Source organism: Tachysurus fulvidraco, chromosome 16, assembly GCF_022655615.1.
Source record: "Tachysurus fulvidraco isolate hzauxx_2018 chromosome 16, HZAU_PFXX_2.0, whole genome shotgun sequence".
In the NCBI taxonomy this organism is placed as follows: Eukaryota; Metazoa; Chordata; class Actinopteri; order Siluriformes; family Bagridae; genus Tachysurus; species Tachysurus fulvidraco.
The window spans coordinates 2496134-2514888 of record NC_062533.1 but is presented as its reverse complement, the minus strand read 5'-3'; the positions used below and the strand labels follow the sequence as shown (position 1 = coordinate 2514888).

General features: G+C 40.4%; 1 protein-coding gene across 1 annotated transcript in view; it reads right to left on the bottom strand.

Moving 5' to 3' along the window:
• Positions 1–1737: 1737 nt before the first annotated feature.
• ptchd4 (patched domain containing 4) overlaps positions 1738–18755 on the bottom strand; it is an 18910-nt gene continuing 1892 nt past the window's right edge. Inside the window, exons 2-3 of the mRNA XM_027153507.2 lie at positions 11520–12000; positions 1738–5893 (exon numbers count right to left, since the gene is read on the bottom strand). Of these exons, the coding sequence (XP_027009308.1) occupies positions 4242–5893; positions 11520–12000 (2133 nt within the window). The 3' untranslated portion in view covers positions 1738–4241. The remainder of the gene's footprint in view (positions 5894–11519; positions 12001–18755) is intronic.

The following is an 18755-nucleotide window of genomic DNA, read 5'->3' as shown; positions in this document are numbered from 1 at the left end:
CTCTGGCCAAGTTTTACAAAAAACACTGAAAATATAGAAGAAAGCATCAACAATGTAGAAAGGAATCAGAGGACTCGGGGTAAGGGTTAGGGTTAGGTTGTACTTACCTTTAGCTAACAGGACACTGAGGACTCGGGGTTGGGGTTAGGGTTAGGTTGTACTTACCTTTAGCTAACAGGACACTGAGGACTCGGGGTTGGGGTAAGGGTTAGGTTGTACTTTACCTTTAGCTAACAGGATACTGAGGACTCGGGGTAAGGGTTAGGTTGTACTTACCTTTAGCTAACAGGACACTGAGGACTCGGGGTTGGGGTAAGGGTTAGGGTTAGGTTGTATTTACCTTTAGCTAACAAGACACTGAAGACTCGGGGTTGGGGTTAGGGTAAGAGTTAGGTTGTACTTACCTTTAGCTAACAGGACACTGAAGACTCGGGGTTGGGGTAAGGGTTAGGATTAGGTTGTACTTACCTTTAGTTAACAGGACACTGAGGACTCGGGGTTGGGGTAAGGGTTAGGTTGTACTTACCTTTAGCTAACAGGATACTGAGGACTCGGGGTAAGGGTTAGGTTGTACTTACCTTTAGCTAACAGGACACTGAGGACTCGGGGTTGGGGTAAGGGTTAGGGTTAGGTTGTATTTACCTTTAGCTAACAGGACACTGAGGACTCGGGGTTGGGGTAAGAGTTAGGTTGTACTTACCTTTAGCTAACAGGACACTGAAGACTCGGGGTAAGGGTTAGGGTTAGGTTGTACTTACCTTTAGCTAACAAGACACTGAGGACTCGGGGTTGGGGTAAGGGTTAGGGTTAGGTTGTACTTACCTTTAGCTAACAGGACACTGAGGACTCGGGGTTGGGGTAAGAGTTAGGTTGTACTTACCTTTAGCTAACAGGACACTGAGGACTCGGGGTTGGGGTAAGAGTTAGGTTGTACTTACCTTTAGCTAACAGGACACTGAGGACTCGGGGTAAGGGTTAGGATTAGGTTGTACTTACCTTTAGCTAACAGGACACTGAGGACTCGGGGTAAGGGTTAGGATTAGGTTGTACTTACCTTTAGCTAACAGGACACTGAGGACTCGGGGTAAGGGTTAGGATTAGGTTGTACTTACCTTTAGCTAACAGGACACTGAGGACTCGGGGTAAGGGTTAGGATTAGGTTGTACTTACCTTTAGCTAACAGGACACTGAGGACTCGGGGTAAGGGTTAGGATTAGGTTGTACTTACCTTTAGCTAACAGGACACTGAGGACTCGGGGTAAGGGTTAGGATTAGGTTGTACTTACCTTTAGCTAACAGGACACTGAGGACTCGGGGTAAGGGTTAGGATTAGGTTGAACTTACCTTTAGCTAACAGGACACTGAGGACTCGGGGTAAGGGTTAGGATTAGGTTGTACTTACCTTTAGCTAACAGGACACTGAAGCGAACAGCTCCAGATTGTTTTCATGTAGTTCAACATGCGTACAGGTGAGAAGTTGCAGTAAAATTTGACATTCATCATGTGTGTGGAAAAAATGATTGAGAATTCAGTTGACATTCCATAATTTATTACTGACCTACTCAGCCTTTTATTGCATTTTTTATATTAAGAGTCTTGATAGAAAAAAATCTTTCACTTTTCATTTCTTAAAAAAAAAATATAAAATCCTATACAATTCATATATATATATATATATATATATATATATATATATATATATATATATATATATATACATATACTTTTAATTTCATTAGTACAACACAGATAACGAGTTACTAACAAGATGATATTGATAAAAAAAAGCATACTGTTGCAACATTTCTCAAAATGTAAAAACAAAAAAAATGCACACTAAGTAAATACATGCATACATACGTCACATGCGTAGACAGTCATTCTTGAGTTGGGAAGAATATGATTTAATGCATTTCTTTTTCTTTATATAGCCTACTTCACTGGCATGCCCTCTCTCTTCCTACATAAGAATTACATAGTGATGCCATCATCGATTACACATCAAGATCTTCATTTGCTTTCAGCAGCTGGTTAGATGAACATGGTGGACTTTTACACAAGGTGTTCACTGCCTGACCTTCTGAGAGACAATATAAATCCTCTTCAATAAGCCATCACTGCTTCAATATGGGTTTAGTGTTGGATTCGATGTAATGTTCTGTAAGCGCTATGTATTCATGCTCACTTTTTGGTGCACGTCGGCCTGTCTCGCCTGTACTCCCAGAAATCAGGAATTCTAATGAATTAATAAGACGATGCTGAATTACATGATGCCCTAAAAGGAGAATTAATTCTTCCAGATTTACAATCCTGAGACTATAATGTATGAAACACTGAATAATGTGGATTTCTTTCGGTTCTCCGTCTTTGGAATAATTACGCGATATCTTCACTATTACACCCTGGACTGGAGCAGTAATGGCAAATGAATCTAAAACTGGCAACAATCTCTGGCAATAATCATACATGCTAGTTTTGTCAAATAAAAATCAAATTGTTGACAATCGACATAGAAAACCCAATGTTTAACAGGAGAAGATTCACCGATATTTAATAGCATTTTGTAGTCGATAGCTAGCCTTTTATTTTGCCCAGCGTAATGCCATAGACGACGTTTTTTTACCCATGGATTTCACAAACAAGGATAAATGAACTACTAGCTCTTAAAATACTCAATCAACTTCAAATATATCATTTTATGCTATTCTAAACTCGAGGTTGAATTAATAGATGACTAATATTAAACTACCTGCAATAAGTTATAGTCGCTCATAAGTTAAATCTGAATCCTGAATGTTCCTTTAAAACATGTACTTAAAAATCAAAGGACCATAATATATATAATATATAATATATAAGGCAATATAAAAATAAATAAATAATTAAATGAAGCCTAACAACATTATATATCTGTAATGGCAGGGTGTGCATTGTACCTTTTGTTACCGTTGTGATATCACCTGTGGTAATTATCTCTTACTACACTATTGTTACTGTTAATGATTTAAGGTTTTTTTTTATTTTAGTTGATAAGACTGTAGCTAATATTCGCTATGTTCTAGAAATTATTCCTAATTACTGCGATTCGTTTCTGCAGCCTCTGTTCTTCCTACAGCTATTTTGCACTTGCTTTTTTTTCAGCTGGTGGATAATCTAATTTTCTAACACTCGCCTTGTCGTCAGCTCCTCAGGATAGATCGTATACTTGCCGTACTAGTGAGTCAAGCTATAGATATATTTTATTTTTTTTGGAACAAAAGCAACTGCCAACAGAATACATGTAAATGTGGGTGAATATACAGTTAATACAAAGGTCTGGTGATGACAGTAATGGGTATTAATTTGGAAATGTTCGTTCGATGTCACTACGACGTCTACTCTAGTGTCTTTTTTTTTTTTTAATCCACTTCAATTCAGCTATTGTTTTGGACACATATAAGTACTCAAAATGTTTGGTTCATTCTCAACACATGCTTGTTGTTCCTTGTATTACACCTTCAATATGCTGCAAAAGGAAGAAAAAAGCATCGACTGATTACAAAGGACACCTCGTTCCAGTGTAACGTCATTGAAATCGTACCTTCCTGTTCATTTGTGTAGACTGGACAGTGTATACCATCTGCTCTGCTCAACGTCATGCTACATTTAGGAAAGCTTGCTCATTAGATTTTGCACATATCTGATAACCAATACAACAATTACTGAATTCCAAGTCTATACATTTTGTCTAATAAAAATACATATTCAGCACACAGGATTTTCAATCATCTTAAATATATTATTTTTCAGCCTTTCATTAATAAACATCGATTTCTGGCCACATTTAAAACATAGGCTACAATTTTGGACAATTTAAGACTCGGTATTAAGAATAGTGTTAGTATTTACTTTCTCTGTCTTCTGTCAATCCTTGAGAAATAGCTCCCAGTGTCTTTAGCAGTTCGTGCTATAATTTAAACATGATCTGCAGGCTGTACCTCCCAGACGTCCGATTTCTAGCTTACTTAAATAAGAGGTGACCTGTAAACAGAAGCAGGCAGATGCTATATACTAGTCTGGATTAATGGTAAGAACGTAAGAAGACTTTCTGCTCTAGAAAGCAACCTTGCCCATTAGTGGAATTGTTGAGGGTCTTCCCACTTGAAAAGGTGGATCCACTTAGACCCTCATGACCTGTGAAATGCTACATGTGTTTTCGTCCTACTGGACGGGACATTCCCTATTACACTCACACAGACATCTCAGACACTGGTCACATGGTCGGGGTTATCTCTGACTTCGATGCACTCGATCTCTTCCCTCTCCCGCTCCCTCTCCCGCTCTTTCCTCTTTGCCCGTTTCTTTTTCTTGTGCCGTTTCTTGGAGGGAGGGAAAAAAGTCAAAAACACCGGGAGGATGACGAAGCAGTGCAGCACTGTACATCCGGTGGTGAGTAGCGAGCACTTGAACAGTGTGTAGGTCAGGTTGGAAGGCACAAAGAGCAGGGGCATTATCCCAATCACAAAGCATGAGGCATTCTGTAAAATGGCTGCCCCATGCTCTTCGAGCGAAATCTTGATGCATTGGGTCCTGGTGTGCTCTGTGGCCAGTACAAATGTGTAGAGGTGAGGGGCACAGTGATCCATGGCAAAGTTGAGAGTATAAATAAGGCACAGGATAGAGATACTGTCCATATCTACATTCCAGAGTGTCATGAGGCCTAGGACACCCAGCTCCACAGAGGTGACGGTCAAAATCAACCAGAAGTTCCCTAAGGGGTTAATGACGAGGAAGAAAGTGAGGATGAGGATGGTCAGGACACTGAAACCTGATGTTAAAATGGGGGAGACGACCGACGAACTGTAGCGATCCATAAACACAAAGGTGGGGTTGAAGACTATGAACTTGATGCTGTTTATAAGAGAGAGCGGTCGAAGTCTCTCGAGCAGCTCCACCACCTCCTCCCTCGTTTTCTCTGTGGTCCTGGCTACCAAGTACATCCTGGATGCGACGATATCATACTCTTCACCATTTTTTGAGAAAATGATGTCTTCGGTGAAGTGCTGATACTCTGGTCTTCTGAGAAATGAAGTCTTGAGAATATTTATGAAATCACTTTTGGTCGACACACTGACGTTGGTGACCTTCAAATAATTAAAGTAATTATCAATCCAGGAAATCTTATTGAATCCCTGCCCCAGTGTCTTTAGGTGCTCCTGAACTGTGGAGTTCCAGTACTCAATGGGCTCATAGATGTAGAATCCTATCACTGGGCTATAGTTGCTGAACAATTTCTGCTGGGTCAGGGCAAATGACACACTCGGTGAATTGCTGGCTAATAAATTCACTATATTGTAGCCATCGCTGATCTGTAAACATCCCATGAATGAAAACGAGGCATAAATCAGGTAGAGAATGACCACGAAGGGCTTGACATATGTGTTAGTAATCCACTCCGTGTAATGCTCCCTCAGGAACTGCTGAATAAAGTGATTCTGGTAGGGCATACTGTCATGGTGTGTGGAGAGATCATGGCCATCACTCATCATGGTCTTGAACCATGTGGGCTGGCGGTCCAGGTATTCTACAGAGGGGATTTTGCAGCAGAAAACGCTGTGGTAGCGGTTCTGCTCAAGTTGGCCGGCAAACACCAGGCAGGACCCATAAAAGGAAAAGACGTAGAAGTAATTTACCAGGATGGCCACACACATGCTCTGACAGAACACCTTCACAGACTCGATGTTGGTGAAAGGACTGGCGCCCATGCCAAAAGTGATAATATACAATGAGCTTGTCATGGTGTAGCATACCATCACATCAGCAAAGGCATCTGCCACTCGCTCTTTAAAGGGCAGACTCTCCCGCGTTCTCCTCCAACCAGCCAGGAGCTCAAACACTCCTTTGGTTCCATGCCCTGTGAAGGAACACCAACATTTAAGGTATTTGAATATTCAAACTGTTGTCAAAATGTTGTCTTCATCAATGACTTTGTTAATAAAATGCTTTTTCAGACAGCAGGATTGCACATACAGCATCTTAACACACTATAGACTAAAGGTGTTTATTGTCAGGAGACTGCAGTTAGAAGCTTTGGCAGGTATAGTTATGACAAAATGACTATAAGGGGCAGAAAGTAACAAAGGCATTAGGGCAAATTGGCATTAGGGCACACTGGCATTAGGGCACACTGGCATTAGGGCACACTGGCATTAGGGCACACTGGATCACTGTCAACAAACCTGAGTGAATGTGTGAGAGTGGCTGAGTCACAGCATCCAAAACATTCTATGTCCATGCAACACCCAGGACTGTGCCATTAACTAAGAAAACTAACCGATCAAAGCGCCGAGCTAAACCAACAGTTTTTACTAAATGGAAGGCTGTCCCATAACTGAGGGACTTTGCAGGGAAAAGCTCTGCCCCCTGCTGTAGTCTTCATTAATTTGTGCACTGCTATAAAGCCTGCACCTTTTACTCAAGCAGGCACTCCAGATCATGAAACCGTTCAAAGCTTTAAATATCATTAGTAGTATTTTACTTTGTGTGGATAAAAAGGTGTAAAAGGCTTAAATCTTCTGCTTCTAGTAACGACTTGTTCTAGTTCTAGTGCGCAATTTGTTCATGCACCTACTGGAACATCGTGGGAAGTCGTGGCCTAATAGTTAGAGAGTTTGACTCCTAACCCTAAGGTTGTGGGTTCGAGTCTCGGGCCGGCCACGACTGAGGTGCCCTTGAGCAAGTATAAAAAATAAATGGCTGCCCACTGCTCCAGGTGTGTGTTCACGGTGTGTGTGTGTGTTCACTGCTGTGTGTGTGTGTGCACTTTGGATGGGTTAAATGCAGAGAACGAATTCTGAGTCTGGGTCACCGTACTTAGCCGTACGTCACGTCACTGTCACATTCAGACACAAACACATCCAACAATAGTCCAACCTAGAGATAATATATGTACTGCTTCTACAATATGTATATATTAGACTAATGCTGTAAATGAAGGTTGTAGCATTACAAAGCAATGTCATTTCTTATTAGCAGTCGCCAGCTACCTGACTCACTAGTCATCTGCACATGCAAACAAGGGTGCTGTATCCTGCATCCTATAAATTAGTGCTAAGGCCAGCATTAAAAATATTCTGGTTTGCAGTAATAGGAAAAAGAAAGGGTCAGCAGGTACGTAGGTCTATAAATATATATATATATATTTTTTTATTTTTTTCAAGTTTCAAAAGTAGAATTTTGGTGACGGTGATGACGTCGGTATGACTTTAAACAAATTAGCATATCGTGACGTCACTGACTGGGTCTTCACCCCGTGCCTTTGGGAGCATCATCGCAAACAGTATTTTGATGCTGGACAGTTTTTCCAGAACTTCGTGCGGTGTCGAGTTTTTTAGATGTATTACGGTGCCCGAACCTGTTAATATTATTTTATTGCTTTTGTATTAGTTGTTTGAAGAGTAAAAAAAAAAAGGTTGGTCTTAAGGCAAATTTACAACCGGTAAGTCGGGCGGACTTAAAAAAAAATAAAAAAATTGAGTCGGTCCTAAATTGACAGGGTCGGTCGGGTGACGGCAAACAAGAATGTTTTTAAGGATGGCCTCATTTAATTTAGTTGGATCATGTATTGTATCTCATGCAGTTTTCTGAGCATAAATCCCATTTAACACAAAAAGCCTCCACTCACAGATTGTGTTTTCAAGTTTAGTAAAAAAAATATATAACACAAATAGAAGATAAGATAAGATAGGATAAGATAAGATAAGATAGGATAAGATAGGATAAGATATACCTTTATTCGTCCCACAAAGGGGAAATTTCTCAATATGATACTGCCACTCTATGTAATCACATAAAGACTAAAATACTGACCATGTGCTGTTTAGATTATGGGCACACAGCAAAAAAGTAACTAGTATAAATATTGTTTTGTAGTGTTTCGACCTAAAACTATGATCGCACCATGCAAAACAATCCTGAACTACACCGATCTGAAGGAAGGCTGATGAAATCCTTCACCGTTCTGATATAATGTGGTCAGGTGCTGATAGACTTGCGTACGTATGCCTGTGTTATCTATTTATTTTAGTAATGCTAAAACTTTTGTGTGCACTTTAAAAGCCTTTTAAACTCATGGTAGTGTTGAGCTGCATGTGCACTTGATGAGATGCCACAGCCAGTTCCTCACACATATTCTCCTGCTGTGATTGCGTGACTGCTAACCACTGTATTATTCATTAAAAGGAATGAATTTTGGCATCTTTCTACAGCAGTGTTTCTCTGTGTTGTATCACGCTGGCCACAGCTCTGTTTCTCCTGCCTTAGAAATTCAGGAAAGGATCAGTTTCATTGCATTGGGTTGGGGGTAAATCCTTGATGGTATAAATAGCTACTGTCTCGGCATGACATGTCTCTTTGTCTTTTTTCCTTTCACTTCCTGTCCTCCAAGGCCGTGAGTCCCTTGGCGCATCACTCTGCACCCGTCTTGGCGCTATCTGCATTAATGACTCACCTCCTGATGCTGTGGAACAAGCTCACCTCCAAATACTAGAGAACTCCCCCAAAATGTCTTTGACTCACCTTTAACGGATCATTTCTCTGCTCTGAGTAAAGAATCTAAACGTATCCCTTAACTTCTATTAGTTATAGCAACACACCAAGCATTCAGACATATGCAGCACTCTACACCTGACTGATTACTGTAACGATCCCGCTATTCGGCGTCACCCAAAAGACGCGGAGTTCCCGATTTTTATTGTATTATGGTATGTTATGTTAGTAAAAAATCATAAATAAAATGCATATTAATAAAATAGTAAATGCAGCAATACTGAATACGATAAAACAAAACAATAAACACATTTTAGCCAAGTCTAAAACGTTATTTAATCATATTAATGTCATGATGTCATGACAGGTCCGTTAGATTTTCAGAACTGAATAATTTAGAATTGAATTCATCTCAAATTGACGTTTGCATTATGATGACACTTCACCTTCATGCTTTCTTTTCTGCTGCAATCTCTCTGTCAACACAAATCAGGCTCATTCAGATGACTTGCTAAACCTTTGCTATTGATTCGTTTCTCCTGGAGCGGGCATGACGTCTCTAACGCGAGACTTCCTGCTTGCAAAGTATGTGGCACTTCAGCGTGTGAGAGCTATCAGATCCAGGAACTGCGTGTGAGCGCCAAATGTGTTGCTTTCTTTAGCTGAGCAGATAGACAGTCCTGATCGTAACGCGGATGATTTACTGCGCTGTACTGAAGATGCACATCAACAGTGCGGAAATTCTTCATGATTCATTTGCTTAGGTATATTTAAATAAGAGGATTATTATATACTCTTATTTACTCCTCTGTGTGTGTGTGTGTGTGTGTGTGTGTGTGTGTGTGTGTGTGTGTGTGTGTGTGTGTGTGTGTGTGTGTGTGTGTGTGTGTGTGCTTAATATTATTTCCCCATCAGCCGGGCCTTGTGATATAATGTGTTGCTCAACACTAAGTTTCAATGTCAGTTATTAGATTTTAACCTCCTATCTAATATCAGCACCCTGAATCCAACACTATCCAGGCCGATAAGTGGATATGGATGTCGATGATGTAACTGTTATTTGTTTAACACCGATCGAGTCCAGTGGACGACGGTATGAAAGACACACGGTGCTGTTGTGAGAATCTTGCCTGCAGAACGGTACGCAGTTCAACACAGCCTACACTTTCCCACCATTCAACTGGAAAACAAATCGGAATATGTAATGATTTTATTCGGTGTGCTGTTTCTTTGGTCTGAATCTGTCTTGACTGTCAGATTACAACTGAATGAAATAAATGTGACATTCATTCATTCATTCATCCATCTTCTACCGCTTATCCGAACTTCTCGGGTCACGGGGAGCCTGTGCCTATCTCAGGCGTCATCGGGCATCGAGGCAGGATACACCCTGGACGGAGTGCCAACCCATCGCAGGGCACACACACACACACACACACACACTCACACACTACGGACAATTTTCCAGAGATGCCAATCAACCTACCATGCATGTCTTTGGACCGGGGGAGGAAACCGGAGTACCCGGAGGAAACCCCCGAGGCACGGGGAGAACATGCAAACTCCACACACACAAGGCGGAGGTGGGAATCGAACCCCGACCCTGGAGGTGTGAGGAGAACGTGCTAACCACTAAGCCACCGCGTCCCCCATAAATGTGACATTATTTAAGAAAAACACATTGAAACGTAACAAGGTTGTTGTGCAAACTGGTATGATGTCATAACCTTTACCTTTTATTCAGTTCAGTATGTACGTATGCTTCTCTTTCATTCTTTATATCATCAATCGTTTCAAACCCGATATAAAGAAAAGGAAACATTTTATCACCTAACGTGTTTCAGAGCCACTCAAACCAGCGGGACGCCAACATACACGCTGTAATCGATTTCTTTTTCATGTTCTGACTGTTTGACGTGAACATTAAGTGAAGCTGTAGATATGCATCTGTATTACTTTAGACATTGCACTGATTAGCTGAGTAGATAATTGCCTGATTGAGTAGTAGGTGTTCCTAATAAAGTGGCTGTTGAGGTAAGAAACATCGTGGCAAACTTTATGTATAGTCACAGATGTCAATTCATAATCTATTTGATTTACCTTCCACTGAAATTCATCTTTACTTCTGCTGCCAAGACGTGACGCAGCCTCAACATGGATCTAAAATTAAGCGCTCCGTTTTCGTCTAAATGAAAGTACCTCCAGTTAAAACCCACCCCCTCACCCACACGCATTTATTAAACTGTTCCTCCTGACGGTCTGATCGGGTTCTGCAGTGACGTCGCTCGCTTAAAGAGCATCTCTGTTGTTCCTTAGATATGGCACTAATGCATGAGCATCACTCACTGTGTGTCTCTGATATCAAGCCCTATTTACCGAGGAGCCTGTGAGCATCTAATTCTGTGGAGTGAAATTTACACTCTTCCCAGACTGAAGCCTCCGTGACCCAATAACAAACCCTTAAATAGATCTCTTCCTCTTGCCATCAGATTTAAAAAAGGTCTCCAGCTATTAATTATATAAAATGTGATATCGTCTTTAGCTGTGAAGATGAGACGAGATGTCGCTGATGTAACGTCAGACATCCATACAAACAGATAAAATGGGTTTCACACAGAGAAACGTACACTACCGACAGTGCCGGTGTTACAGACTGTAGATTTGGAGCATGTTTGAGTGTGTGAGAGCTGTATGTGTGTGAGGGAAATGTCTGAACAACGACAGCACATACTGCACACACACATTAACTTGTATCTATCTCTAGCTATACATAAATACTGTCTGTTATCACTGTAAATATGAAAGTCCAGGTATGAATGGCTACCATTTGAGTGATCCAGTGGCATGTTAATGCAAGATGTATACAGGATGATCCATCCTCTGTGGGGAAAAGTGTTCGTCAAAGTGTATTTTATTCATTATTAAAAATCAATGCAAAACAATTAAATCGATGAAAACCATCACATGCTAAAAAGAATAGAAGCTGCACATACCCATGGCAAAGAAGGGGATACCGAGCAGTGTGGAGTTAAACTTGCCGTGCGAGATGAAAAAGATGCCTGCAGCGGTGACGTTGGCACTGCAGACAGTGAGGACACCAAGCAGCCCCAGGAAGGGCTTACCACGTAGACAGTCACGCATAGAGCTGGAGATGGTGGCAGCTAGCAGCACCAACACCAGGCCCACCAGCACTTCACCTTTCGCCAGCGCACCTGTAGCGTGGAAGTCGCGCCACAGACCAAACGATGTTAATGCCTGCACATGTAGATCAGGGCTGGTTGCTGCTAAATGTTGCGCCATCTTGCCAAACTCATTCTCCCATTTCTCAGCAATAGCATCCTGTCCAGTGGGAGCCAGCTGACGTAGGTAGTAGGTGATCTGGACGGCTCTTGCCGACTTGACATGCCTCTCACGGCCATGGGGTGCCAGCACAACACTGCCCAGCTGGTGCCCGATAAACGCCACTCGGCCATCCTAGAGAACAAAGACAAAAGATATAGTTAAGGTATATAGAGCAGTGAGTATAAATGACCCCCATCCATACTACTGTTTTTACACACTTGCATTACACACAAGATCAGGAGCTTTGTCTGGTTCATCACCTGCTACAAGTGCAGCCTACACTGCATCCAATCCGAACGAAGGAGCACACACAGACCCTACAGTAGCTTTACAGGAACATGGTGGAATCACACATGTTTTGCGAACACGGTGGGTGTCAGAACAAACCCAAAGGGAACATCTACATCACTCCTCTGAAGTGAAATAGAATAGAATACCCAGAATTCCAGCTGATTAGTGTATAAAACAGAAGGCTTATTAGATCGTTTATCAATAGATTCCACTTCCTTTTATGGTTTTTTTTTTAAATTTTATACTCATTGGATTTCCTGGAGAAGGATTCCTCACTAATGAGCTGATTCCCGGCTCTTCCCAGAGGCCGAACTCTAAAACCTCTTTCTGTTTTGTGTTCCATTGTTCAGCAATACATTTATTTGTGTTGTCATACTCCACAAAATAAAAAGATAAAAATAGAATAGAATATATAACTTTTTTTTTACTTTGCCTACAAGGTTTAAATGTTTTACTGTTATTAAGGCAATTGTATACAGTGTTTTACAATCTGTCTTTTATCTCTGTACACTGTGTGTTATCTGTGTGATCTGCTTATCAGTGGACAGGTGTGTATTGTTTTCCCAGCAGGAGGCTCAAACCCGTTCTGTTTCCCATCACCCTACTCGGCATTCGGTGTACTCTACATACAGAAACCCAACAGTGTCCTAAGTAGGGCTGGGCGATACGGCTGAAAACTGTATCACGATATCAGTGTATCATATCGGTCGATATCGATAATTATTGATATTGTTTATGACCCATTTAAAATAAGGACCAGGAGAAAAATATATTACATTTAAACCTTTTTATTGTAAACTTCACCTTCCTCTGATCAGAATCCCCTCAGTTATTAAGACAGAAACATCACCAACCGGGAAACCTCCAATAATTATAATGTAAACATGAGTCTAAAGTCACAATGAACACTTAACTATTATCTCTTAATATTTAAGGTGAGAAATGACAGAAAATGTAAGAAACGCTTAATAAAGTGTAATAAAATAGTGCAAAGTGTTAAATATAAACCTGAGTTTAGTGTAAGTTTAGTGCTATTGCATAATTTGCAGACAGCATCGGAGTGACTACGGTCAGACTCATAAATATCCTAAAAACTGCCGTACTGGTCACGTGTCTATCGCGATACATATTGTTATCTTTTTATCGCCCAGCCCTAGTCCTAACTTATTAATTATTATTATATTACAGACTTGCAACAATAAAATGATTGATTTGATTATACTAACTAACTCTAAAACGGAAGTACAGGAAACTGCCAGAAAGGGTAAACTGAAGTGGGTGCTTAAGAGCAAGGAATAAAACTAAAATCTACATAATGGGAGTACGCCACAACAACCAGGGTTAGGAACTAGCTGTGTTCTAGTTATTGGCAACCTAAATTCATTCATACATTCATTCATTTTCTACCGCTTATCCGAACTTCTCGGGTCACGGGGAGCCTGTGCCTATCTCAGGCGTCATCGGGCATCGAGGCAGGATACACCCTGGACGGAGTGCCAACCCATCACAGGGCACACACACACTCTCATTCACTCACACACACACACACACACACACACACTCTCATTCACTCACACACACACACACTCACACACACACACACACACACTACGGACAATTTTCCAGAGATGCCAATCAACCTACCATGCATGTCTTTGCATGTCTTTGGAGAACACGCAAACTCCACACACACAAGGCTGAGGTGGGAATCGAACCCCCAACCCTGGAGGTGTGAGGCGAACATGCTAACCACTAAGTCACCGTGCCCCCCAACCTAAATTAATTTACTATATATTTTTGTGTGTGTGTGTGTGGGGAGGGGGGGGTGATTGTAACACATTTCCATAATCTAATGTACAGTTGCACATTATAATAAACATTGTCTTTTATAACATATGTATTATTATTACACCTCAAATAAAAACAGAACATTCGGTGACGAGGAATACACTATAGCCAGACAAGACAAGTTAATAACCAAAGGCTTCTAGCATTCCCGCGTGTCAAGTGTGCAAACCAGCAGCTTTTAAAAAGTCATATATGTGTTGTGGAGTGTGGAGGTGATCACAAGGTAAACGGTTTCATATTGTGCCAAGCTGTTAAGTGCTAATAGATGGATCACTTACTGTATGAATTACGACTTACGCAACAAGGTCGACAAATTGTTTTACAAAGATAATACAACAGTGAGGCATTTAAAAAGTGTAGCAATCAATTTATTAAAGAAATATAACAAAGCTGAAAATAACAAAAGCCAGTGTGATCGGCTAATCGGCTGTCGTTGGATTATTACAGGGTTGTCAAGTGTTACGCATTGAGAGTGGCAGTCACACATTTGGGTCTTTTGTCACGCTCTCCAACCACACATTGTATTTACTATTATCTATCTATTAATAAAACTTACTATTTATCATATATTTAATAAGCCGCAGCACCCAAAACGTATCAGTCCGCACCGCTGTGTCTATGGAAACGGGCAGGAATCAAACGCGTCTCCCCTGGAGTTCTTAGTCGAGCCTGACACTTATCAGCCAATCAAAATAAAGAGGCTACACAACAGCCAATCAGAAAATAGCACTATTGTATCTGGGTAAGATTTAACACAACAACCAATGAAAAAAAAGCTAATCCTAGAATTGTTCAGCATCGTCCTCGTTCACCCACAGAGAAAAGCGCATAGCAAACAGTTTTACAGCCTGTTCACTGACAACCTGCTCAGAACAAGTAGTCTAGGCCAGCGCTACTCAAACTGGGGGCCCTGAGATGGTACCAGGGGGCCCCGGATTACTGACAACACCTGCTCAGAACAAGCAGCTTTGGTTTTAATGCTTCCACATTCTAATGCTGATGCCCAGAGGGTCACTCTTGCCTGTCATCAAAACTTGAGAGCCCTGTTATTATAACTCGGTTATTATAAAAATGTTTCAAATTAATAGTTTTAATCAAATTAATCTTAAATGAATAACTGTTTATCCGATTTGTATTCAGTTTTTATTTGTGTGCTACTTTGGAAAAAGCTTACAGTGGAACCCTAGTAGGGGCATAGGGGGCACTTGTGCTCCTGAAGCGTAACAAAAAGCGTAAGAGAAAAGAGAGTCGGCTCCTTCCTGATACCAAGGACATATTAATTCAAAAATTATTTTAAACACACACACACACACATTCAATGATGCTATCATATAGGGCTGGGCGATACGGCTGATAACTGTATCATGATATCAGTGTATCATGTCGGTCGATATCGATAATTATTGATATTTTTTATGACCCACTTAAAATAAGGACCAGGAGAAAAATATATTACATTTAAACCTTTTTATTGTAAACTTCACCTTCCTCTGATCAGAATCCCCTCAGTTATTAAGACAAACGTCACCAACCAGGAAACCTCCAATAATTATAATGTAAACATGAGTCTAAAGTCACAATGAACACTTAACTATTATCTCATTTAAGGTGGGAAATGACAGAAAATGTAAGAAACGCTTAATAAAGTGTAATAAAATAGTGCAAAGTGTTAAATATAAACAGAGAGAAACCTAAACATTTAGTGCAAGTTTAGTGCTAGGAAGTTCACTAGCTGTTCACCTTCTGGTGACTACGGTCAGACTTACAGTATAATATCCATAAAACTGCCGTACTGGTGCGCCGACTTTTCCTCTTTTATTTACAATCTCCTCGCTCGCTGCGGCTTATTTCCTGCTCATCAGTCGCCGGTTACTGAAGAGGAATCCAGCAGACCGCCACGAGACGCCGATATGGCGCAACCAAACTTAATACTGTTACATGATTGGTTGTTAGCGTGTAACTTCCTACGTTGCTAGGTTACCAGAGATTTGGCCCTCCTTACGTTGCTAGGTTACCAGCCTTTGTTAATGCAACCAAACTTGCTTCGCAACCTCTGTTTTCTTCCGACGAAGAATAAAAAATATCAAACGTTTTATCGAATACATTTTTTATTGATATCGTGATACATATCGTTATGGTTTTATCGCCCAGCCCTACTATCATATGTGTACATATGTTTACAAGTCCATACCGACTGCATACTAATCAGCACTATTTAATACTGTGTCCTGTAGTGTGTTGTATTGTCTGTCTGCACTGTCTCCCTTCTTGCACTGCTTGCACACTACGCACTTTATGTGGCTAGGCTAACTCGTGTTAAGTGTTTTTGGCTTTACAATCTACAAGACTACAAAACATCAGCTACATGGTGTAGAAGATTCCATTTCAGTTTCATTAAGGCAGCATTAATATCAGGCTGTAGTCCATTCCCAGCTGCACTCCTGCAATGTACTGATAATGATAACACTCCATTGGTGGTCTAGCAGCTCTCTCAGCCTGGGCTCATTATTCAGGTAAAGTCTGTAGGAGTATCAGTTAGTAATATTTAACAAAGGTCTATCAATCTAAGACATCAGAATCCTTTAGGTCAAAATCTGCTAATCAAATATTTCAGAGTTCATGGTTTCAAATATTTTAATGGATTTTATTTGTTGTTGTCGTCTTTTCGATTTTTGTGCCTTTTTTTAGTATTTAGTTTTGTTCTTCAGCACTTTTAGTATTTATCAATTTAGTTATTTATATTAAGTTGTAATATATATGCAATGAAATGTAATGACACAAAAATAAATAGTCAAAAACTCAGCCAATCATGTCGCAGCATCAAAATTCAGAAAATCATACACGTCAGAAAAACAGTCAGTGATGTTGACTGTGGTATATTTGTTAGTGCAATACAGGCTGATTTGAGAGTTTCAGGAACTGGTGAGCTGGGATTTATATCTGAACCTGTCTTTAGAGTTTAAATCTTCCAGTTAGCTTCAGCTCTGCAGAGCCAACAGGAATTCTGTGGTCACTCAAATATCTATTATTTACACCAATAGTGAGCAGAATAGCATCTCAGCATCTCAGTAATGGCACATCTTAATCCAGAGGTACCAGTGATTCTTTCTTTTCCTGCTCTCCGGACCTGCCTAATCCATACTGATGCCCTACTTCTGGTTGGAGTTGGAAACCATTGGAAGGGCAGCTTGGAAATGAACCACACACTTGAGATATGAGACACATGGGACACTTTATGGAATATATACCGCTGCTTCCTTACCAATGGTTTACAGTTTATGGTCCATATTCTTATTTTCCAGTGTATTTATTGTTCTAGTCTCGTGTACTGTTATATGTTGCACCACCGTCCTAGAGAAATGACATTATGTTCCAGTGTATATGAGTTATACAGACGGACGTCGATAAAACCCCATCTGACTTGACTTGTGTACAGGTGTTCCTGTTAAAGTGTTCACAAATGGAATACCGTTCAGTAAACCTTTGTGATACAGATTTTTTTTTTTTCCTTTCCATTTAAAATATCAGGTAAACAACGTAATCGTCTGGAACCGATGGCCTAAAAAAGATGAGCTTTTTCACCATTTCAGGTTTAAGGAGAGTTTGAGATTCTGTCATAATGTGCAGGAGCAGGAACACAGCTGGATGGTGGTGCTACAGTAATGCACAGTAAAGAGTAGAACAAATAGCAGAAGATTTTCAATGTAAACCTTTTACAGTTTGACTCTAATATCACATGGATGACATTTTTACTGAGGATGTTGCTCAACGATTTCAAAGATAGTGAGAGCTTCTATGTGTCATGTAATATTATGCAGACCCATCCATTTTCTCTACACTTATCTCACACAGAGTTATCCAGGAACCTGGAGTGTATCCCTGGGACTCAGGGCACAAAGCAGAGGGCAACCTGTTCACATTGCCGTCCCATCACAGGCCACGATCAAACACACACGCACGCACGCACACACACACACACACACACACACACACACACACATACACACAATAGACATTTTAGAGATATCAACAGTCTTTGGACTGGGAAAGAAAGAAACCCGAGTGACTTTAAACTCAGAGAGGAAACCCCCAGAGCACCAGGAGAGCATGCAAACTCCACACACACACAGTAAGGAGGCAGAAATCGACCAATAAGCTATCATTTTCTGCAGATCATTACAGATTAATAATATGTGGACGATTTCTCATTTTATTTCTGAGAAAACGGCTCTGCATGTGTTCTGCATATTTTTGAATAACATGTACTAACATACTAAAATGTTTATGACTGAACTTGAGAAATGCAAATTGTCATATGAATTGGAATATTTCCTCCTAAAGTCTTTACAAAGCCCCAGCACCCAAGATAATAATCATGTGCTTACATAACACTTCACTATAAAACTGTTACATGTCCTTGTTACCTAATGCCAGGGTTTTTTTTTTCTTTAGTTTATTATTAGTCTTAGATAACGTGGGGAATCTGCTGTACAAGTCCATGCTGATGCATTGTTACTATGGAAACGATATTAAAACAAAGATGCTAAAACTTTGCGGTCTGAATTACAGCCAAACACAACCGTCATAGGAAATGAATGACCATTCAGACAGCGCCGTGTTAGAAATTATTATTATTGCAATTAAAATGTTGAAAACATGATTTCATTATGAGTTTCTTGAACTCTAGCAAAGTAAAACATTTACTTTATATATTTAGACAAAAACTGTTGCCACCTCAAACAAACAAA